We start from the raw sequence: 25,648 nt of genomic DNA, 5'->3' as shown, positions 1-25,648 counted from the left end.
TCAATAGAGTGGAATCCAGAGATAAAGTGGAAGAACTGGGCGATTTCCTCAGTAAATCAGCACGTTAACTTCAGATGCTTTCTTCCAATAGTGTGAGCACATTCAATGCCAGCAGTGGAGAGCCTGCCATGAAATGCTCATGAGGGTAACAACTAACTGTGCATGCATTATACGAGGAGAGAAGCTTCTCAAATAAGATTCATTCTGTGCTACGATCCTGCAGCCTTTTGGTTGCTTCTATTTATCCCTTGGTTGAATATTTGCCCTTTGGGGAAATATTGGACAAGTCTGTTTGTTTTGTATGTGTGGGACAGCCCTCTGAATATTTGAAGTTATTTATTGTATTTTCAAATGGAAACACATCTTGTTTATTCTGTACTTGTTGAAGAAATATTTAATTGGATTCTTTAAAAGAATGTCCTCTATCATAAGGTTGGGCTGAGTGTGGAATGACAATGCAAGGGAACGATTTAGCTTATCATAAGGTGTAGGCAAGAGCTCAGTAAGTGGTGTATTTCCATTTATTAGCACAAACAAAACTACAGGAGGAATCTGCTTTCATTTACTTGACTGGCACCCCCACCACAGTGCCTCCTGTTCAGGAAATCTGTGGGCAATAGGCTCTCCCAGCCACTGTGGGAGGAGAATATTTTGGATAGCCTTCTGACACATCTCCATATGTAGGAATTTATTGTCCTATACGCAGCAAGTACAAGCTGCTCACTGTAGCATCGTGTGTAACAGCAAAACACTGGGGACACCAATATGTCTTTCACAACCTATGTTCCCCCAAATCTAATTTTCAATGGGAAAAGATGCAGACAGGGGTGGGCAGGCTGCCATTTGTGAACTAGAGTCACTGCAGATTCACATCTTTACAACTTGACAAAGACATCATTAATTTAGTTACCACTACAATAAACAGACCATTGCTCACTAAGCTGGCACAATGACTAGAATTTTAGATTGGAGAGCTTGTTTACTTACTTAGACATGAACTCATGTATCAATTTGGGGAATAGACAAAATTGAAAAATATAGGTGAAATAAGAAGATGAAGGTTTTTGGTGACATTATGACTTCCTAATTAAATACTGCATTTTGATTTTGAAGGTGTTAAGATGTGGAAAAGATGCATGTGTTAGAGATAGAGAGTATTGGTTTGCATTTAGGAAGTCTGGAAAGATAAATAAGAGGCTCGAGGTGGAGAGGGAAGGATGGGAGCATCTCCAGTAGGAGATGCAGTAAAAGGGAGGTACCTTTTTAAAAAGGCCTTGTGAATATATTACCTGTTAAAAACAAAAAACAAAAATCAGCAGTAAAAAAAGTCATTCCAGGTCAGAGTCAAGTCTTTGAGCTTCATTTAGAGGCACAGCTTCTGCTCTGTCAGAGCCCTGGTTGCAGGAGAGGTGAGGGGCAGTAGGTGCCTGCTGGCTTCCTGAAGCAGGGTTGGTGCTTTAAACTGCTTTCTAGGGACATTTGGGGCTCTTCAGGTTTGGGCCAGTACTGGGAACACACACCCACACTTCTTGGAGGAGGCTAAACCAATTTCCAGCTGGCTGCTTCCTTCTCCCTCATTCCTCAGTCCAAACTCCATCCAGAGCAGTTCCTCAGATAGTTCAGTGCAACTGTCTATGGGCCAACCACCAGCCCGTGGGACTCTAGGTGTCCCTGGGCTCCAGACTCCTGGGCTCCAGGCTCTCCCAGACACCCAGTTCTCTCTACCCCATCTTACTCTTGAACTCTGTGTGAGACAGAGGCCTGGCAGCAGGGCCACCTTCAAGCTCTCCAGCTGTGTTTTGGAGACTTCAGTGTGGCTGAGGGGGAGGAATGCCTGCTCACTTTCTCTGAGGACTCAGTGCCTTACAGCAACTCCCTTTAAAGAAAACCCTTCAGCAACTTGACCTTCTATCGTCTTGGAGGACAGGATAGTCACACAACTGCTTTTGAAAAAAAATGTTTTAAATTTATTTTTATGTGTATGAGCATATTGCCTGCATGTTGCATTAAGTACACCCGTGCCATGCAATGTCCTCAGAGGCCAGAAGAGGGCATCAGATCCCCTGGGACTGGAGTTGCTGATGGCCACCATGTGGGTGCTGGGAACCAAGCTCTGGTCCTCTGAAAGAACAGCCAGTGATCTTAACTGCTGAGCCATCTCTCCAACCCCCTACAACTGCTTTTTGACCTCTTTTCAAGCCGTGTGTGTTAACACGGGCCCAGTTCCATGTCACAGGGGTGATCACAATGGTACTTTCCAAAGTTCCAGAGCCAACACCCTGCAGTCTGCTCAGCCTAAGCTTTCCTTGAGGCATAAGACTTACCAGATATAACTTAAAATAAGCTTAGAACCAGGTATAGTGGCACATGTCTTTAACCCCAGCACCGGGAAGGCAGAGGCAGGTGATCTCTGTGGGTTCAAGGCCAGTCTGATCTACATAGTGAGTTCTAGGTCAGTGAGACCCTGTCAAAATAAAATCATAAAAATAAATAAATAAATAATAAAAGATGTAAATAAAATAAGCTCAAGGCAGAGCGGGCACAAGGACGGAGGCAGACCATGCCTGGTTTAAATCTTGGCTGTTGCGGATATGCCCTTGACAAGCTTAGGCTCCCCTCTTTGACTCAGTTCATCTATTCAACAGATATTTAATTTATAGGGTTTCTGGTAAGGCACTGTTTCCTCCTCTGTGTAAATATGAATCAAAGCACCTACCTCTGCCTCATAAGTACTGAATTAATGAGATCACACCTGCTAAAGTGCTCACAGTGCTTGGTCCTGGTAAGGGTTTAATCCACGATAACTATACCCATTAGAAAGCTCTTCCTGTGTGTCAAATGCTTCACAGCCCTCTATACACACCCTACGTGCCCCACCCCCGCAGTGTGGGATGAAGGAACTACTGTTATTTCTCTAATGGATGAAGAACACAAGATTCAGAGTTTAGATGACTGCTTTAAGAACGTACCTGGCAGAAAATAGAACCTAAGTTCAAAGCTGGATCTGTCTTTCAACATCTTCACCTTGCCTGGATCTAACTCTTGAGGAAGGGAAGCATTTCACTTTCTTCAAAGAACCAATCTCCAAGGCCAGCTGTGGTAATGCATGCATTTAATTCCAGTACTTGGGAGGCAGAGGCAGATGGATCTCTGTGAGATTAAGTCCAGCCTTATCTACATAGCCAGGTCAGCTGGGGCTAGACAGCCCTGACTCAAAAACAAAAACCACAAAAACACAAAACCACAAAAAACCCCCAACCAATCCCAGTCATCCTTCACAACCCAGCTCAAGGGTACCCTCTTCTGAGATGCTGTCTTCCCTAGTCCACTTCGTCCCATCTCTGCTCTTGGGCCTTTTTCACAGCAGTAGAGCCTTGAGGTCAAGGCCATGGCTTTACAGTCTGGCAGTGAGGGATTCAAATGTAGTTCTGCCCATTTCTCCATTGGGATCATTTTTCATAAATGGGTCAACATGATTAATTACAGGTGTTGATGAACTAAATGAGGTCAAGTACAAAGTCAGCTCAAATAATGGCAGTTGCTGGTATTACCAGTGATAAAGGCCTGATCCAGACATCAAAGATCACAGGTATTCAGCAGTCAGTAACTGGTACGATAGTTGCTAGGGGTATTCTCTTCACAGCATGTCCCTAAGTACATGTGCTTTCAGTCTGCTGTTTTAGCATCTGTGCAGGAAGAACCTGAAGCTACCAATGTCCTGTGGAAATAACTCTATGGTAGAGAACCTATTGGGGGAACTGGGAGGAGGGGTGGGAACCATAATTACCAAGTTCTTACTACTCGGGGCACCTGCATCCTAGAGACGAGAATGTCTCATCTCCACTTAGTTCATCTGCCCCATTACTGCTGAACATATGCTGTGTCAGATATGTGTGAACTACTCAAGGCATGGGCGAAGAACACAGAATACCCTGCCATGGTGGCACTTATAAACTAGTGAGGGCCAAAGAAAACACATGCATAAACAGAGACTATATGCTGTACTAGGCAGGAGGCTGAGGAAGCCAATAAAGCAAGACAAAGGGACAGAGTGGTGGCCAGCAGCTGATCTTGCAAGGCCCTTTATGAGTTTCCAGGAATTCAAGGCTCCTCCTGAAAGCTTAAAGCTTTCAGGAAGAGGGAATGAGTGGTTACCGTGGTGAAAGAAGCCCTCTGCTGGGTGTGACAAGGCTGATGGGCAAGAGTAGAGGCAGGGGAGCTGAGATTACTGTAGGTGTGGGTGTGAGAGGGTGGAGGCTGGTCTGGGAATAGGAGAGGAATGGCAGGTGGCACTGAGTACTTGCTGATGGACCGGCTGACACTGAGGGATGAAGTCACTGAGATTGGTCAACCATGCAGGTGCTGGCTCAGACTGGCCACATTAGATGTTTCCCACATACTTTCCACGCTGCCTCTCAGGCTTGGACTGAGGAATGCGGCTTGAAGAGGGAGATGGGAGGTCATAATCACAGACTGTAAAACACAAAGCCACACCCATTTGCAAGAAGGAAGACCTTTTATTCAGGGCTGGGAAGGTCTTGAGGCAAGTTTCCTTGAAACTCTGGTGGTTAGGACAGAAGGAGCAGCAGGGAACCTGTATTTCTGTACCAACTGCTTTCCTCGAATGAGTTCTAAGTCACCTTGAAGTTTCAGAGAGGGAAGGGCATGCTGTGTACTGTTGTTGGGCAGGAACTAGCCAATGCCTCCCTGACACCGTGGCAGTATCATCCAAAGCCAAGGATGTGCCCAGCCCTTGCCCACAGGCCTTTGTTTTCTTCCACTGTCAGTCATCTTTTGAGAAAGCAACCAGATATACACAACCCCACTCAGTTGTTTGGTGTGGTCAACAAGACCAAGCAACACTTGTCCCAGTAGACAAGCATAAACTGCACTTGCTAGAAAGGGCATCCCGCAGCCAAGCCCAGTGGCACCTACCTATAATCTCTAGTACTTAGAAGGCAGAGCCAGGAAGATCTCTCCAAATTTAAGGCCAGCATGATTTACATAGTGAGTTCCAGACTGGCCAGGGTTTATATTGAGACTCTGTCTCAAAAACAAAACCAAGGCAGAGGTGGTAGTATACACCTTTAGTCTCAGCACTCAGGAGGCAGAGGCCGGTGGATTTTTGTGAGTTTGAGACCAGCCTGGTCTACACAGTGTTACAGGCAAGACAGGGCTACAGTGAGACTGTCTTAAACCCCATCCTCCAAAACAAACAAAGGGAATCATAACTAACTTATCTTTATACCCTGATAAATCTAAGTTATCCTTCCATCAGATCAGGACATGTTCAGGCCATTGTACTATATCCCTGGCACAGTCCACTCAATATCAGGTGATTCCCTTACTCACCATGCAATGCTCAGCAAGATCCAAAATGCTTCAGTAGAGAACTGCCCTGAGTTCAATAGCCCAGGACTAGTGGCTAAGTATCCTGTAAGAGTCCATCTGGATGGACAGATGTTTCCAGCAGTATTTTCTCATTTGCCAACTGTGACTGGGGCATCAGGTTTCACACTAAACTGGGGCCTTCTGAAACATCAAATCACTTAGTAAGGCTGCGAACTTCCTTCTAATGAGTCCCAATATAAAGTACAAACTCTACAGTCCTCATTCTGGTTTTTAATGGTCAAGGTGGTAACTGTGTTCTTCCAGACCTTTGTAGAAACATGCTGGAGAGCACACCAAGGTAGATGCTGCAGTCTCAGCAGGGCACTGTGTGCCAAGTGTGGGGTTAGAAGCATCAGGCCAAGGCCCCTTCTCTTGATGGGTCTTGGTAGCTGCTGAGTTTGTCAAGTTGGTTCCTGGCTCAGGGCAGGGTGGGAAACAGCAGTGAAAATGGATAGCTTGAAAAGAGGACTGGGGTATAATCTAGTTGGTCCTGGTTCATTTAGTAGGGAGGCAGAAGTGGCACCATTCAAGGCCCCTACTACTCTCCTCCCCATACCTTCAAAGAAGCAAACAAGAGGTGGAGGTCTTCAGCAGACTGCAATATGGCTGCTGCAAGTCAGAGGTCAGCAGGACTGGGAACAAGTGTGAAGCAAACCCTGAGACCCAGAGCCCTACACTGACATTAATTACACTTGCCCTCAAAACTTAATTCTCTCAAGACTCTGCAAACAACATGGTTAAAGGTGCTCAAGGCACAAGACACTCATTCCCTTTTTCACTTGCATCTGCCACAGCATTAGTGACATTAAAAATTTTTTTTTATTCATTTAAATTTATGTGTATGAGTGTTTTCCCTACATGTATGAGAATGTACCCATGTGTGCAGTGCCCGTGGAGGTCAGAAGAGGGCACCATATCCCCTGGAACTGGAGTTATGGACAGTTGCTAGCAGTCATGTGGGTGCTGGGAACTGAAACCAGGTCTTCTGCAAGAGCAGCCAGTGCTCTTAACCACTGAGCCATCTCTCCAGCCCATATTAGTGACATTTTGTTTTTCTCTTAGGCAAAGATACTCTGACTGAAACCTAGGTTGGCACATGCCACATCCCAGTGAAAAAAATGCTCCACTTCCAGGACCAGGCAGGACTTCTGTACACAGAATAAAGAAAGCAATTGACAGCAACCAGGAATCACCAAGGGAGAGCAGCGGATGGTGAGGGAGCTAGAAAGTACTTATCTCCACCTGTGGGAGCTGTGTGCATTCAGCTCTCACCTCCGACTTCAGGATATGTTGGCTCCTGCCCAGTTTCATTGGAGCAAGTAAGATGTTCTTGTGCAAATGGCTGCAGTCTCTTCCTGCATGTCTCCTCTCTGCTTTTCTTATGACAGGGGAAACCCACAGAGCCACCTGCAGCAGGAACACACTAGGAGATGAGCATGTGTACCACAGTGATTTTTATGCAGCAGTCCCCTATCCACCTCAGTAAGAGTTTCTAGCAATCAAATTCAGCTCCAGTGGGAAAGTTTCTGTACAACATGATGGTAATAGTCCTTCAACTTTTTGGTTTTTATTTTTTTTTCTTTAAAGTCCATTGATCATCACAAAAACCCAGGAAATAGAACTAAGGAGAAAACAAATGTCCAACTGAAGTCTAAGAACCCAGAGCTATGGATGAAATGTGGCACTGGAAGGCCAGGTGTGTACAGGGAGTGGGAGGGGGGAATCCCATGGGCATAGCTGCAGCCATGAGAAGCACAGAAGGGAGGTGAGGCAGAGGCCAGACGGTTATGTTAGCCGTTGCACGATGACAGCATTGAGCAGGTTGGCTTCCTTCAGTGTCTGGTTCTCGTCAGCCAGCTCTTTGTTAGGGAAGGTAGTCATAAGGACAAAGCTGGTGGCAGCCATGGCTGGCCGAGCATCCACAATAAAGAGCCGGATGTCACTGATCCTGGGGAAGCAGAGTAAGTGAAAAGGTGCTAAGCAGGGTTCTTTGCTGCTGCCCCTAACCCCAGCCCCTGGAAAGAACATTTCTAGTCCACATCCTGCCCCCTTGCTCCTCTCCACAGAGTAGCTAAAGCTGTCACCTAGAAGCACATCAGATCAGCCCTTCCCCCTCGACAACTCCTTTCTTCCTGGAGTAAACATTCTTTCTCGCTTGCTTTATTTTGCTCTTCTTTATCCTCTTTCCCTCCTTCCATATACTCTGCCTTCCCTTTCATAATCCTATCATACCCTAGGGCTCTTTCCAAGGAAGCCTTCTGGTCTCACCACTGCACTGGCTGAGTTAGTAAGCAGACATTTTTCGGGGTAATCTAGACTATGGCCTCTTCCTATAGACCACGAATCCCACCAGTGCAGAAATGTCTCCTTGGTGAGTCACAGGAGGCACTTTCCAAACTGTATGTCGGCAACTCCTTAGTCCTAGGAATCCCTTCTTCAGACGCTGTCTTGAACCTGGGCGTCACCAGGATGGGGTCACCTGAAAAAGCATTCTTTCCTAGAGCCATTCAACAGAAGTTTCTTTCTGCTTCCATGTAGTAGTGACTCATGAGGGCCTAGACGTGCAAGATGCAGCCCAGGCCCCCTCAACCTACCTGGGTTAACCAGTGAAGTGAAATTAAAGCAGTTCAACTGATCAGTGAAATGGTCACAACACTCTCAGAGGGACAAACGGATGGGTTCAGAGGCTTCTAGATGTAGGAACATCCTTGGGCTTTCTTCGCACCTCTACCTTACAGGCACACGTGGCCAGCACTCAAGGACTGCCAAACTACTCACTGGCCCACATGTTGTTGGCCTATCACTGATGAAACACAGGTCTAGAGAAAGGAGCTGCCAAATATTTTCACTGGCAGCTGTCCTTCAGCACCTCCCCTGCTTGTCTCTTCATCTCATGGTACCTCAGTTTCCCTACCTTTAGGACCAGAGAGGTACCTTCTTTGAACAAAGAGCCTGTTGGCTTAATCCTAGAGGATGAGGAATAAGACCCACAAATGGGAAGTGAACAGTCCTAGCTACTTGTATACAGATTATCCCACCCCATTGCCTCCTCCAGGGAAGGCACCGATTTCTTGCTGGAGTTTAGGAGTTAGAATAGCTATCTGCTTGCCACAGGTCTGTGCCCATGTCTGGGGCACTGTTATCAAGAGGTAGTCTAGATAGCACATGGTACCTGTGGCTGTGGTTAAATTTCTGCACCAGTCTTCCGCCATCTGCAAGCCGGATTTGAATGTTTGTGGTAGGTTCCGCTTCATTGATTGAGATGGAAGAGCTGGCTTTGGCTTCATTTTCTGCTTGCTGGGCTGGAGAGCTGGTGTTCAATACCTGGGGGGCCGTGCTGAGGGGAAGAGGCACACATCAGGACAGTGCAGAAATAAGGCCTTACCTAGCAAGCAGAAATCTCTTTCAATTTTCACTGAAAATTTGCAAGGTGCCTGTTCCTGTTTGGTGCTGATGACAGTAATCAGACAAATAGTCCTGCCATCATGGGACTAAGCGGTTCAGGAGAATTCATCTCAAACCCCAAGCCACACATTACATAGGCTAGTTGCTCAATCTTCTGTGGTATCTGAATCTGACAAGGGCTAGAAAGGAGGGCAACCGGGGGTGACAGAAGCTAGGAGACCCCACAGATCAAGATAGCTCAGTCTCAGTGAAGTAGTTGAGGGGTGCATTCCAAGATACGACAGAGGCAGCCTTGCCATAGCCTGGTAAATGACTGTGTTATACTCTTGAGGCTGGCAACCCCTAGTATGAACTCACAAGTGTATCACATACATGCCAATTATGAAATATGGTAGAGGAGAAAGGCAAGGATTTTTGAAGACCAGCTAAGAATCAGTTACAGGAGGGATTAATTATACAACAAAACAGACAAGCATCTGCCAGTGCTTAGCAGTCACATCTTAAGAATCAGCGACCAAGGTTCAAATTCACCCAGTAGCTGTGTGGCCTTGGGCAAATCACTCAAGCTCCTTTTTGTTGTTTCTTATTGAGAAAGGATCTCACTATGTATCCCAGGCTGGCCTACAATTCACTATGTAGTCCAGGCTTGCCTAGGGCATGTGGCAATATTTTTGCCACAGCTTCCAGAGATTATAGGGATTATAAGCATATACTACCATGGTCAGATTTTTTTTTTTAAATTCTAGTTATTATTTTTATGTGTTTGGGTGTATTGCCTGCATGTAGGTAAGTGCACCCATGTCATGCAATGCTCATGGAGGACAGAAGAGGCTGTCAGATCCCCTGGAACTGGAGTTATAGACAGTTGTTAGCTGCCATGTGGGTGCTGGAATTTGAACCTGGGTCTTCTGCAAGAACAGCCAGTGTTTTTAACCACTGAGCCATTTCTCCAGTCTCCCGTGCTCAGACTCTTAATAGACTTCCAGTAACAAGGACTTCTGTTTTTGTTTTCTGAGAAAGGGTCTCCCTGTAGCCCCAGCTGGCCTGGAACTTAGACCATGAAAAAGCATGTACAGTCTCCTTAGTAACAGGTCCCACTCACTAGACTGCCTACCCTGCACGGTATGAAGGTGGGAGAGAATCTCCATTTACAGGAAAGGAAATTAAAGTGTGTTCATGTTCAGTAATGTAGGACTGGGCCACACAGCTCCTTGGTAAGGTGTGCATCGGGCTTCTTGGAGCAGGGGAGCAGCCTGAGTCAATGGGGTTTTTAATTTTTCATTACATTTATTGATTGGTTTTGTTTTTGTATCTTGGGGGATCACTGTGTAGTTCTGGCTGGCCTGGAACTTGATATGTAATGATACATAAGACCAGGCTGACCTCAGATTCACAGAAATTCTCTTGCCTCTGCTCCTCAAGTACTGGGATTAAAGGAGTGGGCCACCACACCCAGCAGTTTGTGTGCATGTGTGCGTCCATGTGCATGTGCATTACAGTATGCATATGGAAAGGACAAATTTCAGAAGCTGCTTCTCTCCTTCCACTTTATAGGTCTCAGGGAACCTTGGAAGTAAAGTTTGGCAAAGTCTTGGCTGATGTGATATACTGACTATTGAGGGAGAATGCTTTTTAGATGGGTTTATAGTACATGCTTATTTTTAAAAAATTGTTTTATTATGTGTATATGTATTGTTTACATATATGTAAATGCACCTGTGTTGTGCAGAGCCCACAGAGGACAGAAGAGGGCACCAGATCCCCTGGAACTGGAGTTGCAGACAGTTGTTAGCCACCTTGCGGGTGCTGGGATTTGAACCTGGGTCTTCTATAAGAATAGTCAGTGCTCCCAACCACTGAGCTATCTCTCCAGACCCATGCTTCTTTTTCCTTGTCTCTAAGATGGAGATAATTCCCATCCCAAAATGTGCTTAAGATGACTGAGGAACGTTGAATACACAAGACCCAGAGCCTAAGCAGTACCTGTACAAAACAGGCAGAACTGTCACTTTGGGGTCCTGTGTCCATTACACTTACTGCTCATGCCAGGTTCTATATGGCACTGGCTCCTTTATTCCTCCCAATTTAGAGGCTGAAGAGATGGCTCAGCAGTTAAGAGCACTGGCTGCTTTTGCAGAGGACCTGGGTTCAATTCCCTGAACACACATGGAGGCTAACAAATGCCTGTAACTCTAGTCCCAGGGGATCAATGCCTTCTTCTAGCCTCCAGGGGCATTGCACGACACAAGTGCACTTACATACATGTAAGCAAACCACTCATAAACAAAAAAATGATGATAAACAGAAAATCTCAATTTCAAGTTGAAGAAACTGAAGCTATGCAGTCCAAGGTAAGACAGCTACAAAGTGAAGAAGAGCAGAGGCATAAACTCAGGTATTGTAACTCTAGATCCCAAACTCGTCTTACTCTTCTTCTCCCCAAACAAAAACTGAATTACTCTGTAATGAATAAATAACTCTGCACAGTGAGAACACAAGGTTGGCTGGTCTTGGCTGGTGGGACTGGTGGTCCAGTTCCTGCTGGCACTACTTCTCACCTGCCCAGTTTCTGGCCTTCACCAGTGAAGGCTTTGAAAGCTCCCTTGGGCTTCACAAAGTCCTCATCCCGATGGTCCTCCATATCCAAGTTCACCTGCCCACCATGCGCTAACCTCCGAAGCTCTGCTGGCACCTCCCTGAGGGAAAAAGCAATGTTGGGGTTCACTGTGAGCAGGATGGAAATGCCAGCAATGGTGGTGTTAACACAGTCTAGAGTCACGTGGGAGGAGGGAACCTCAACTGAAGAATTTCCTTTATCAGGCTGGCCTGTGGCCATATTTGTGAGAGACTGCCTTGACTGACTATTGATGTAGGACAGCCTAGCCCACTGTGGGTGATACCACCCCTAGGCAGGTAGTCCTGGGCTATATAAGAAAACTAGCTTGATCATGGGCCAGTGAAAGAGCCAGTAAATAGCGTTCCTCACTGTGGTTTCTGCTTGAGTTCTTACTCTGACTTCCCCCAGCAGTAGACCGTTATCTGGAAGTGTAAGCTCAAACCCTTTCCTCTCTTAAGTTGCTATTGGTCATGGTGTTCACCACAGCAACAGAAAGCAAATGCAGAGCAGGGGGTGAGGGGAGAACAAACATCAGTCCCAGTGGTGAAAGTAGCTAGGATCTTGCTATGTTAGCGGCAACCTATTTGCTTCCACTTTTGCTCTCTCCTGCTTAATCACAGCAGGCAGCTATTTATTTGGCCACTTAGCTGCTGCAGGCCCAAAGGGTAGCACATCAAGGTTTTTGGATTGATCTGTGAATCTTTATTTTAATTGTGAAAAATCTGCTTTATTAATTTTACTTTTCAAATAAATGTTCTGTTTTTTCCTTTCCCACCTGCCATCTCATTCACTAAGGTGAGACTAAAACAGGGCTCTCCTGCTCACCCTCTGCGGATAGACTCCAGAAACTGGGCATTGGATGGGTCTTGATAGCTTCTGAGTTCGCCATTGTCTAAGCTGAATCCAGTTTTCCAGAGCTTCAGCACTACATGAACCTGTGACAACAGGAGGCAAGCAGTTAGTATACTGACAGGATTCTAGAAATGTATCAATTTGAACTTGCAAATTAGTGGATTTTCACTATTTCACCACCTTGCTATGAAAACATCATTAGGTAGACAGATACATACATGCACAAAAAGGGAGATCAACAACCAAAAGGTAAGCATTAACCCAAACTAGGAATATTACATCACAGGTTAGGAGAGAAGTGGGTATTGTTTTAAGGAAATCTCACTAGTGAGTTACTGTACAATAGATGACACAAGTCAAACTGTAGCTTGCTAGCCCTGGGGCTGACAGTATGCTTCCCATGAAGCTAGTGCTCTATTCAACTACCATGACAAATTTATTCATGGATTATTTTGCAGTCATTAAAAATAGTATCTAGGGCCAGGCGTGGTGGCGCACGCCTTTAATCCCAGCACTCTGGAGGCAGAGGCAAGAGGATCTCTGTGAGTTCAAGGCCAGCCTGATGGTACTGCATTCATGTACACACACAGATAAATAAATAAATAAATAAATAAATAAATAAATAAATAAATAAATAAATAAATATAAAAATAAAAATAAAAATAAAAATAGTATCTGAGCCGGGCATGGTGGTGCACATCTTTAGTCCCAGCACTCGGGAGGAGGCAGAGGTAGGTGGATCTCTGTAAGTTCAAGGCCAGCCTGGTCTACATAGTGAGTTCCAGGACAGCTGGGGCTACAGAGAGACCCTGTTTCCAAAAAACCGAAAATAAATAAATAAATCAATAAATAAAAAAATAAAAATAAAAATAGTATCTGAGCCGGGCGTGGTGACGCACATCTTTAGTCCCAGCACTCAGGAGGCAGAGGCAGGTGGATCCCTGTGAATTCAAGGCCAGCCTGGTCTACATAGTGAGTTCCAGGACAGCTGAGGCTACAGGGAGACCATATCTCAAAAAGACCAAAAAAAGAAAGTATCTGGTGGCTGGAAAGATGGTTCAGTGGTTAAGAGCATATACTGCCCTTGTAGAGGTTCTTAGCATCCATGTCAAATGGCTCACAACTGCCTGTAACTTGAGTTCCAGGGGGATCTGATATCTTCTTCTGATTTCCAGGTACCTGCACTCACATGCACATTCCCTCCCATATAAACACATTAAAAAAAAAAAAAAAAAAAAAAACAAGAAAAAAAGGGTCTACAAGGCTAACAACTAATGCACTGGTGACTGCTGCTGCAAGTACAAGGGTTTTACTTTCTTCCTGCTTGGCTTGACTTTGGCATAAAACTAAAATGATTTAAAATATACATTATTGGGGCCAGAGAGATGGCTTAGCAGTTAAGAGCACTGGTTGTTCTTGCAGAAGACCCGGGTTCAAATCCCAGCACCCACATGGCAGCTATCAACCATCCTTAACTCCAGTCGACAGCCTATTCTGACCTCCACGAGCATTACACGACACGGGTGCACTTACCTACATGCAGGCAATACATGCATACACATAAAATAAAAATAATAAAATTTTTTAAAGTTAAAATAAAATATACATTATATGAACCAACGGTCACAAAGCTACATGAAAATATTTTGTGGCATACTGTTAAAATCTGTAAGAGACTCAAAATTATGCAGTGCAATTGAGCATATGGAGGAGGGAGCTTATGCACATGGAAACTATTAGAAAATTTAAGAAAAATTGTATTTTAGACCTTCTTTGGTGTTCTGAAGACAAGATTCTTCAGCTATTTCCAAATCACTAGAAAATCCCAGAGAAACTGCCCTGAAATCCATAGACTGCTCAAAACACTTCCTGTATCCACCCTCTTCTCCCCCTTGCACTGGCCTCCTGCCCAGCCAAATGAAAACTGTCTTTCATTTTTAAGGTAAGCCCCTTTGTTTAGACCACAGCAAGAGGATTCTTTCTACAGGTCCCATTTTCAGAGGCTGCCTGTTCACACAACATGGAACCAACATGCAACCTCGTACAACAGCCCATAAGCGTCCCTAAGAAGGCAGACAGTCACTCACATCTTGTCCGGAATGCCTCCTCCTTTCTCCTGCTACATAGGCAGACTCTTCCTCTGGTGCTGCCCCAAGGCGGTAGCCACCTCCTGCAAACGGCTATAAAGGACAAGTTCATAAACGCTTGGTAGAGTTACTTAGGTAGTGACACATTTAGGTGTGAGAGAGACAGGACTCTGATTGAGCTTGTTAACTAGATGCATTTTTTCTGAGTATCAAACTCACTGGCCACAGGGCCAGGATGAGAGATGAAAGCTGGAAAAGGCAAGGATGTTCAGCTAAAGGGAATGGCCACACTAAAAATGGCTATGTAGGAATTTGGGTATAGTGTTAATACCAACAGCCTTTTGATTTAAAGATAGAAATTAATATTTTACACAAAAAAATGGTGATTAATGAAATAAAGGGAAACTGAGTTGGTCATATTGGATATAAGACCTGATCCAGAACACAGGCCTCATTAAGTCTTCTGCATAGGAGACCACGCAACCAAGTGAGAAAAACAAAGAAACCAGTCATTAGCGGGAAGCAGGTCTTGTTCCCCACTGTGGAACTCCAGTCCTATGGGCACAACCCTTATGCTCACTCTCGGTTTACTGGTTTCTCCAGGGCTCTTGGTTACTCGCTCCACAGCTACAGCCCCATGTTCTTTGGCACCCTTAAAGAGATCATCCACCAGCTCGTTGGGACTTTTCTTCTTGGGAGGGCCAACAATCTGCTGTCCACTTCTCTCTGAGCCTCCAGCATAAAACCTGTGTAGAAAATACAAATATACTAGAAAATTAACAGAAAATGCACCAGGTTCTGGGCACACAGAAGTGAAATGTACAATGCCTCCTGTTACAAAGAACTCATTGGCTAGCTGAGAACACATGTAAGGATGCAGGCATGTACAATGCAATGAGAACACAGCCATGAAGTGGATAAGGGTCTCTGGCACAATGAGCTTGGAGGGAAACAGCCAAGGCTGTCTAGGTGTCTCCTGGGCTGTTTTGAGGATGAGGTTATCAGGTGAAGAGATTGGGGAAGGACATTCCAGGCATGCACAACAACACACAAATACAGGAAAGAGACGTTTCAGTGGAGATCATCCATCTGGAGGCAAACCCCTTTTCTGGAGATGGCCGCTATGATCTTAGTCAGAAGCAGTTATCTCTAGGAGCTCTGGATTAATGATGATGGTGGAATAGTTAGTATAAGCAGCTAGGATCCAATCCTGGCTCTGCTACTATGTGATCTAAGTAAAATGGCCAGTGCCCAGCTCTGTACACTTTCTTGCTTTGAAATGAGAGATTACATGCCCTACCTACCTGCTCCTTAAGTCAGGGTCGTGAGGTTCAAATCAGCAGATGTATGCAAAAGAACAAGCAGAGGAATGCACACATGTGAGGCAGACTTACATAGCACCAAGAGTACCCCAAGACTTACTTCACCTGCCATTCTTGTGATACACACTGAGGGCCTCAAGGCAGTGGTAATAGAGAAGGCCAGGGAAACTCCAATCTCAAATACAAGCTCAAGATACCCACACTAGGTGCTCTAATGGTCTAAGGCTGCCTTGAGATGAAGTTAGCACTTTCACAGTAACCTGGATCTAAGAACAAACTGTATAGAGCTGCTACCTCATCATTCGTAGGCTAATTTAGCAGTATGCCTGAAAGTGGAGGAAGTGAGAATTTGTAAAAAAAAAAAATAGTCTCGGTCCTGGAATTCCTCACAATTACCCTAGAATGGGAGACAAAGCTTAGGGCCTGGTAGGGACAAGAGGGGCAATGTTGTTTCAGGTCTGAAATGCGCAGGGACTAAGGAAGTTAATGGGATGTGAAACAAAGGAAAGTCACAATGGAGGATCGGGCAGGAAAAGGTGGAGGCCATCATTTGGGAGCTAGGCATTCATATACTTGACAGTACCTTTTATTCAAAGATGTAAAATCTTCAAATAAACATATATTTCCAAGCCTCCAAAATATTAAGAAAGCAAGTTCTGAGGTAGTATGAAGCCCATAACATGGCTGAAACAGAGCACATTGGACTTCTCAAAGACTGAGCAGTATAAGCCAGGTGTGGAGGTACATGCCTTTAATCCCAGCACTCCAGAGGCAGGGGACCTCTATGAGATCGAGTCCAGGCCAGGGAGACCCTATCTCAAAAAAAAAAAAAAGAAGAAAAGACAGTATTGCAAGGTCACTAAATTTTCATAATGGTTGTCAGAATCTCCAGCAAATCAAGCAGACTCATGGAGAATAAATGCCTGAAAAATGAGGGTATAGCCAGTTATAGCCAGATTATTCTTGTTCAATCCAGGTAAATGAAGTTCTGCCGAGACTGAAAAGCCTCTGTTAAGGGATATTCAAGTCTTGGCTTAAGAACTGGGAGCCTGTCATCAACAGTCTCAAAAATATTCATGCTCTTGCTAGATATGGTAGCACACACCTTTAACCTCAGCACTAGGGAGGCAGAGGCAGATGGGATCTCTATGAGTTCCAGGCCAGCCAGGGCTCCCCACACCAAAATAAATAAATAATAAATAAATAAATAAAAATAAACCATGCTCTTGACCTGGTATTTCTGTTTGTAGGAACTATTCTAAGAAAATAATTCAAAAGTAGTCAAAGATTAACACACAAAGATATTCACAGCACTGATATTAACAGAAGTAAAAATATAGAAATAATCTAAACATTGGACATCCCATACAATGGATTGGTAGTCTAGACACTGAAAATACACAGGAAGTATTTTAATGCCAATAAAGGTGTACTTAAGATCTAGAATTAATCCAACAGGAAAAAAAAAATTAACTTCACCATGTAAGATACAAACGTCTATTTATACTCCAACAAGGACTGAATGAGAACATATCAAATTATTAACAGTAATTACCAAAGAGCACGTTACATTTCATCCTATGGTTTTTGTATTCTCTACAATGAAAAATAATTCTATTACAACATTCCTAAAAGTTAATACGTTATAAGTCTATTTTTCTACCTATTATGTGATATATCCCTTTTTCCTATAAAATAAAAAGATGGATAGAAATATACCAAAAGCAGACACTCGGTTATTTCTGGGTTGTGATAGTATGAATGACTTTTTCCATTCTCACATATTTTGTTTCCCACCCCATAATATTCACAAAACAAGTAAGTTATTGTAACAATTAAAAATAAATAAATAAAACAAAACCTAGACTGTGACAAAAGAGAAAATAACAACATAGTAATAGGTGAGGGATTACTTCTACACTATATACACAATAGACTGTTATTAGGATACCCACCCCATAGTAATGGCTGACAATAAAAGCGTGTGTCCAATGTCTTATTTGAAGTACAGACTCTACTGTGTATTTCCTGTGAGCTGTGCTCCCCATCAAAGCCTTACCTCTGGCCCTCTTCTTCCTCCTCATCTTCATCTTGGTCATGAATGAGGTCTCTGAAAGATGTCACTCTATTATCACTGGAGACAGAAAGGAGCAAAATTATTTTAGGGAGAGTTAAAGGTAACCCCTATTGTTAGCTGCTGAGTTGGACAGTGGGGTTAAACATTTTGGGTATGGGGTGAGAAGACAACAGGGATGGACGATTTAAGTTTACATAAACTGTTCAGGGAGTGTGGGTATCTTGGTTGGCTTCCCTTGTCAATGTGACACACCTTGGAAGAGGGAACCTCAATTGGGGAACCATCTCTAAGGACTGGCCTGTGAAGCACTGTCTTTCTTGTTGAGTGACATAGGAGTGGGTGATAATACCCCCAGGTTGGTAGTCCTGGGTTGGGTAAGAAAAGAAGCTGACCACAGGCCACAGAACAAGCCAGTAAGCAGCATTCCTTCCTAGTCTGTACTTCAGTGCCTGTCCTACCTTGAGTTCCTGCCCTGCCTTCCTTCAGTGACACAATGTGATTAGGTTGTATAAGCCAAATAAACCCTTTCCTCCTCAAGTTGGTTTTGGTCAGTGTTTTATCACAGTAACAGAAGCAATCTAGGAGAAGAGGAATGAGGTATACACTACTTTAAAAATTTACTACTAATAGTTTTATCATTTAATTTTTAACATGCCAGGCACTGAACTGGATGTTAGATTTATAGAGGAAATTAATTAGACATAGCTTTTTACAGACCAATGGCACAGATAAGTAAGCAACTATCTACTATAATGTTGTGCAGGAGGGACTGTGACAATACATGGGAACTTATGAACATGAAACCTCTTGTCTAGAGTGAGGGAGATAGAACCATCAAGAAAGCCTTCCTAGAAAAGCACTACATCTGGACTAATACCAAAGAACGGGTGGATAAAGGATGGTGGAGACAGTGGGAAAAGGGAACATACACAGCATTATGGAAACACATATGTAATTGGAGAGACAAGAGGCAGCATTAGAGAAGCCCCGTCTGCTTCTACTGCAGGCTAATTAAAAAAGAGTTTTGTTGTGGTTTTACAGAGTCTCCCTGTAGCTTCAACTGGCCTGGACTTGCTACAGAGAGCAGACTGGCCTCCATCTCACAGAGATATGACTGCCTCTGCATCCTGAGTGCTAGGATTAGAATAATGCACTTCTGCCCAGTTTGTTGTTGTTTTGATTCTCACACCTCAGCCTCTGAGGTACTCAGATTACAGACATGAGCCATCTCATCTGGCAAGCCCTGACTAGTGGCAGCTAATCTTTTGGATACTGTGATCTTCAGAAAGAGAGATAATGGCAGTCTCCAAAACTTTAACGAAGCATGGATTTTATTAGATGGGGGGAGGGGACAAATAGCCTATCATCCCTTGCTAAACTCAGGAGCCAGGTAGGAAGTACTGGGCAGGAGGACAGCAAGACAGTGGAAGCAGCTTTGGATTTAGACAGACATAGGCCTAAATGTACCAGGGCAACAGCTGTGACTCAGTAGGCTCTGCATCCAACCTGGGAATAATGAGTTCACTACCCACTTCCAAAGTTGCTGACAGGCCCAGGAGAACACAGATGAGGATGTATGACCCAACTAGACAGATGGTGAGCAAAATACTACCCTCCCACTTCCAATTTTATTAGGGTGAAAAAAGTTCAAGACAACACAGGAGAGATGTCACCTAGGAATACATGGACAAGGCTAAAGTGAACAGATTAGAGCTGGAACCAGAGTTCTGAGGAACAGGACTGTGGTATGCTGCCAGCAGAGGAATAGGGATCAAGGCAAACATGGGAGAGGCACAAGGATTGGAAAGGCAGAGAGCAAGAGAGCCAGTGCACCTGAGAGTAGAGGCACCAACAAAGGCAGAACCACATGTTTAACAGGGATGGGACATCAAAAAACTTAGTTTGGTTGGAGCAGAGGATTTGAGAAAAGGAAAAGGTGTTAAAATCAGGAAGGCAGGTTTAGGGCAGACTTTGGAGTCTCTTATAACAGCAGTTGGGAATAATGCAGTTTATCTTCAAGAACCTAATGGACTCTCTTTCCAGAAAAGAAACCTTGGCAAAATATATTCAAACTTGTGCCTACAGTGATTTCAGACAATCTAAAGACCTCTCATTCTCTTCTACAGACTTCTCCAAGAGGCTGAGGGACTCCTTACTAAATGCCCCATTCTAGAATCAAAGGAGGAGCTTGGCAATTGAGTGTTGTGGCTCAGTGTCAGAGGCAACATGAAAGATAGAGGAAAGGGTGAAGACAGGGGTCAGCAGCAGGCTAAGTATCTTGTGACAGCTAGGTCAAAGGTTGGAGAGCAGCTGCCCCCGCCCCCTGAATTCCTCTGGAGTATTCCCACAAGTTTAGTATCTCCTGAGGATGCAATCAGCATTCTCATAGTGCTATAACAACTATGCCCTTTTCCCTTTTTCTCAGTTTCACTGAAGCTCACTGGGGCTTAATCAAAATAATAAGGTAAGGCCAATAGGCCTAAGCATGCCCAGCCTTGTATTCCTTTCAGGCTTAATGTCAATGTTAAGCTGTAGTTCTTTGGTTGTTTTACTTTTATTTAGTTAACTTTTTTTAAGATGGGGTTGTTTTACTTTTAAGGCATATACATACATACATTACACACATATACATACATACATATATTACACACACACTTGCTGTGGAATGTGGCAGGGTACAAAAAAAATGAGGAACATGAGAATGAACACTCAAGCATAATAACAAAGTGGCAGTAATAGCAGGAAACATATACTATGCTCTAGGTGCTGTGTGAGCACTGAGTCCCTGAACCTGCCATGTGGTAGACAATACTATCATTTCCATTTGACAGGTGATGAAACCTGAGGGACTGAGATAGCCATCTTGTTCGAAGTCACAAATATCTGAGGTGGCAGAGCTGGGACTCTGAACCTGGACAGTCAAGCAACTGCCATGTTAGGCTTTTGGACTACTAGAGAAGAGAGAAGTGTGAGTGACTGGCATTAGAGGCTATGTTTTAACTTTTTCCCCTTGGTACTTCTGACATGCCAATATCCCAATAGTAACGAGGTATCTATCAAAGACTTAGACCCCAAGAAATTAGCCACCTTTACCAGCAGCTGCAAGAACAGCTCTTACTCTAACAGCCACCTCACAGGCAATAGTATTACATTGTGCCATCAGGACCAAACAAGTTATCTGCAATGGGAGTCAGTGGTCTAGGGAAGGTGACTTCATCACCTTGTTTCCCTCATTGACATCAGAAAAATCGGGTGACAGGTATATTTTCCATAAGACATCTTAATAGGGTAATGGGCATTCCTAAAGCCATCTAGCCTAATCAGTATCATAGCACTCCTACAGGGAACTCCCAGAGATGGGGCAGTCATTCCTCACATTTCATAAAAATACAAAGCCCTTAAAAATCTTAAGTAGGTCCTGTGTTTTCTCTTAGGATTAAATCATGACCATATTCAGATAAGAATTATGCAGGAAATGACTGAGGCATGCAGGGAATTACTTCCTAGCTTAACATTGTCCCTTGAACCCCTTGGTTTATACATTCAGGCCTGAACCCTGTCAAGAGCTCCTCATTGCTGGAAAGATTCATGGAGCTACTGAAGGTAGTCCTTACCTGGGGGCTGTGCCTCTGGACACTGAACTTGGGGTTGCCTGTGAAATGGTCACAATGTCTTCATCCCCTCCATCCTCATAAAAGCTTGCTAGCGCAATCTGAAAGAGAGACAGTACCTTGGGACCCTTCAGTCTTTCACCTGACACATATCTGAAGAACAAAATCATGAAGCTATGGTCCATACTTAAAACCACCATCTATTTACTGAATATTTATTTATGTGCCAGGCTGTTCTGTACACTTTACATGTGTTAATTCATTTAATCTTCCCAGAACTCCGAGCAGTTAGAACTACTACTGTTTCACTTTAGAGCTGATACAGAAGGACTAAGAAATTAAGAAATTGCCCAAGTTTACACAGCAAGGAGTGGAGTCAGGTTCAATCTCAGGTTTTCACTCTTCAGGTTTTACAGGTAGAAGTGAGAACTAAAGGGCCTGACGTTATTTTCCTTTCTTCGTGAAGCCCACTTTCCCAATTCATTTGAGATGGGGATGCTGTCCCACTAATCCTACACACTAGATCAGATGATCCATTAATAATAATGCACAGGCCAGGCCCAGTGCTGGGGTCAGGGGGCAGAGGCAGGAATGGTGAGACCTCTGTTTCAAAAAAAGAAAAAAAAAAAAAAAGAATTAATGCACAGATGCACAGTCATTGCGTTACACATATGGATGTTCTTTACACTAGTTCTCTGGCCATATGTAACACTCTCACCAGCTCAATGGACAGGTACTAATCACAGATTCTACAGTAGAAAGTAGAGCAATAAGGGCTCCAGAGATGAAAAAGACACATCTCCTGTCCTCAAGGTGACCAGCCATATGGGAGACAGTGAGCAGTCATGAGATAATCAGTCTGAAGCTATCTTCACGTAATTCAGCCCCTGCTGGGAAGCAGTGTGCTGTCTTGGGACTTGAACTGAACTGACATTTATTTACACAGCCTACATTAAGTCCTGGCGCTGTAGCCAAGTCACCCCACAGGTTTGAGCCTCAATTTCTGTTTTCAATACTGAGGTAAATGGGGCAGATGACCTGTTGGGACAAAAGCTTTTCTACTTTGTACTTCTGTTCAGCACAGGGGCTTTGCCCTGCCTGTAAAAACAGGTGATGATGCTTTATCTCTTATGTCTGGGAAGCAATTCAGTGTTGGTAGTCAGCGGACCCAGGTAAGTCCTAAACTGCACTGCTCACTGGTGGTGAGACTTTGGGTATGGTTCTTGCTCCTTTAAGAGTCCAATTCCTCATGTATAAAGTAGGGTTAGTCTCTACCTTTGTAACTGGTAGCTAGTGAAACCTCCAGCAAGTTACTTAACCTCCTAAGCCTCAGCTGCCTTTTGCACTTTGTGAGACATGTAAATAAGATATTTTGTAGAGCCGGATACCACCTGGCTTGTAGAAGGTACAAGAAATATTAGTCATCATCATCATCTAAGATGTAGGCTGGCCAAGAACACTTATGCAATTCTTTCTACCACCAATTTCTGAGTGTTTCTCAGCACTGAGCGCCGGGCATTGCTAAGGGCAGGGAGGATCAGCAGTGTGCGACACTCTCTGCCTAGTGAAGCTTAGCTTGTCTTTTAAATGAATCAAATGCTCAGACCATTTAGTCTGTCCCAGTGAACTAGACAGGATATCCCAAGAGACTCCCATTATACAGGTAAGTGAAATAAGGGTAACAGACCTTGCACCACAATCCCACAGTTTCTACCCCCCAACTAGGCAAGAGGGGGCGTAGGCCGACTTCCCAGCTGGGTTTCCCTCCAACGCAAGGCTGCGTATCTGGAACCAGGCTACCACCTCGTCCCGAGTGCTGCTACGGCAGGAACCGGGTCACTGGGATCCACCCAGCCACCCGCGGGCACCGGCAGCCACGCCCCCAGCTACTCTTCTCCACGCGGACTGCCGCAGTGCCCAAAGTCTCGCCGACACCCGAGCCCAAGGAGACACTGAGGTCCCGCAGAGCAGGCCGCAACTCGCGGCCCCCACCCCCAAGCTGCGCCGGAGATGCGGCCAGCGACCCCAGGGACCATGAGGCCTGGGTCAGGCCCCGGCCCGGCCGGGAGGAATGACTGTGCGCTTCGGGCGCCTGGGGCGCAAAGCGCCGAGTGTCCGCGCTCCGCAGCCCGCCGAGGCCCGCCGAGGCCACCTTGCGGCGCTACCTGCAGGTCCCAACCGGCCGACTCTAGGAAGAAACGCGCCCGGTCCTCCTCAGCGCCGGTCACCGCCACGAACTCCCTCAGCGCGTCCTGCCGCTCCGCCGCCATCTTCGCTCCGTGCACGTCCCAAACCGCTCCGTCCGCACCGCAACAGTCCAAGCCCCGCTGTTGCGTTCCGCCTGCCGGTCAACCCGGCCTAGGCGCTGGGCGCCGGTCCGTAGGTCCCGCCCCACACGGTGCCCTGCGCAAAGTCCTCCGTGCGGGAAACATAGCCGCTTTGTGCCCTCTGGTGGCCGCTGTTCGAACATCAGAGTAATGGGAAAATAGAAGTAGGTGGATGCTAGGGGGGACAGATTTTTCCACACCCTGTGGAATGAATCTGAGGAAGTCAGAGTCGCAATTATTTACGCACCCCATACCCCGTTTCGTTACTTTGCTCATTCATTTCCTTGTTTAAGCATATCCTGGGAACTGTCAGTGGCTCTTCAGAGGCTGTGGATATGACAGGGAACAAAACAAAGTTCCCGCTCTTGTTGCATTCTTTGAACCCATCACTCCAATGCTCACACCCTTTCCATGGTTTGGTCTCTCACCTTAGTAAACGTCTCATGGTTAACAGTTCCTGTGAAGCAGGCCATTCCTTCTATCTTGCTTCTATAGTTCCCACCAGCTTCCTCTGCTGTAGGTTCTTTGCCCTTACTGTTCCTGAGATGTGCTAGGTGTGCACTGGCCCCAGCACCTCTGCATTGAGGCCTCTCCCCTTTCATGAACACCTTACTAGCTCCCACGGCGTAGGGAGAGGTGCTCCTTCCCTTCTTCCAGACCCTGCTCCAAGGCTATCTGCTAGGGCACAGTTCTGTATCTTAGGTCCTGGGGTTCCTTTCTCTCTCGCCTCCTACTACTCCACCTCAAAATAGACTTCTGCAAGGTAGATTATTTATTTGTTTTACGGGTAAAGACAGAGAGTACAGGCTTGGTAGGACCATGTCCAAGTGAAAATGCAACAATCTTGTGAGTCTGTTTGCACAGGCTGTCCAGCTGCTCTAGAGGCTAAAGCAGGAGGACAGAACTGCAGAACATGTTCAAGGCCAGCCTGGGCAACATAGTGAAACTCTGTATCAAAATAAAACCATAAAGAAAAGGCTGAGGGAAAAAAAGGCTGAGGATGTAGCTGCTGGTTTAGGTGCTTGGGCTTATGTGTGGTTGAATGTCCCCTCCTAAATGTTGAACTGCAATGGTCACTATGATGGTATCATGACATGGAACCTTTAAGAGGTGATCAGAGGGATCATGAGGGAATCAATACCATTAGCAGGTTCATGAACATCTGAGTGGGTTCCTAGTGAAAAGATGAAGGTCCTGAGTGATTCTTCCACACAGCCCTTCTTAACAGCACTGTCTACATCAGTCTGGAGTCAGAATCTCTCCAACTACTGCCAAAACCATGAGCTTCATGAATTGCTGCCCTTCAAGTTCCAGATGGGACCGTTGCTAGCCTCTGTTGGATAGGCATGTCCTCCAAGGGAACTAGAGATAGTCACCCCTCTCACCCAATCCATCAGCTTCAATTGCATGAGAGGGAGGATCAAAGGAAGCACTGAGGAAGCCTGGAAGTGTCGAAAGTGTCACCATCTTGGCAAACCAGCGTTCAGACAGCTGGCAGGCTGCTGGCCACTGACAGATTCAAAGCTTAGCTGAGATGTAAAAACATGGCCCACAGACAATTATGCGTTTGTAAGTAACCCTTTCCCAGGCCTCATAAACTAAATAAAAACCCACAGACTGTCAATTTGTCAGTCTGTGTTACGATTGCGTGGCCCTGGGATCCCAGAGAGAGAGCGTGGGTCTCTCAAGGGGGAATTTGGTGAAACAGCCTCTGACTTAATGAAGTCTATTAAACGCATTTAAATAAAGTCAGTTGTGAAACTCTCCAAGAAACTGTTCACATGAGGCTCAGCACATCCAAGTGTGCCCCTGGAGTATGCCAGTGGCACACAACACATTCATTAGCAAGCCAGATGCAAAGAAGGCCACCAGCTGGAGCAAAGTAAGGAGCAACACTAGTCAAGAGATCAGCTCACCAGCCCCACTTCTCTGAGGATAGCATTCCTGGGAAGACCCAGG

At 45.1% G+C, this 25,648-nt stretch overlaps 1 protein-coding gene across 3 annotated transcripts; it reads right to left on the bottom strand.

Moving 5' to 3' along the window:
• Nucleotides 1-6,356: 6,356 nt before the first annotated feature.
• Nsfl1c (NSFL1 cofactor) lies at nt 6,357-23,754 on the bottom strand. Of its 3 annotated transcripts, none has more exons than XM_029564055.1 (10): nt 23,528-23,677; nt 21,366-21,463; nt 17,734-17,808; nt 15,657-15,662; nt 14,933-15,098; nt 14,353-14,445; nt 12,239-12,348; nt 11,355-11,492; nt 8,564-8,728; nt 6,357-6,798 (listed from the first exon to the last, which is right to left on the bottom strand). In XM_029564055.1, the coding sequence occupies exons 1-10, from the start codon at nt 23,630-23,632 to the stop codon at nt 6,771-6,773; spliced, it is 984 nt and encodes a 327-aa protein (XP_029419915.1). In that variant the 5' UTR covers nt 23,633-23,677; the 3' UTR covers nt 6,357-6,770. The 3 variants fall into 3 exon arrangements, with proteins under 3 accessions (XP_029419915.1, XP_008832433.1, XP_008832441.1); XM_008834211.1 differs by lacking the exon at nt 6,357-6,798 and adding an exon at nt 6,931-7,339 and having other exon boundaries at nt 23,528-23,754; XM_008834219.2 differs by lacking the exons at nt 6,357-6,798; nt 15,657-15,662 and adding an exon at nt 6,931-7,339 and having other exon boundaries at nt 23,528-23,754.
• Between the last annotated feature and the right edge of the window lie 1,894 nt (nt 23,755-25,648).

Source organism: Nannospalax galili, unplaced genomic scaffold, assembly GCF_000622305.1.
Source record: "Nannospalax galili isolate Female #2095 unplaced genomic scaffold, S.galili_v1.0 scaffold811, whole genome shotgun sequence".
NCBI lineage: Eukaryota > Metazoa > Chordata > Mammalia > Rodentia > Spalacidae > Nannospalax > Nannospalax galili.
Note: the sequence above shows the minus strand (reverse complement) of the source record. Positions and strands in the feature narration are given on the sequence as shown.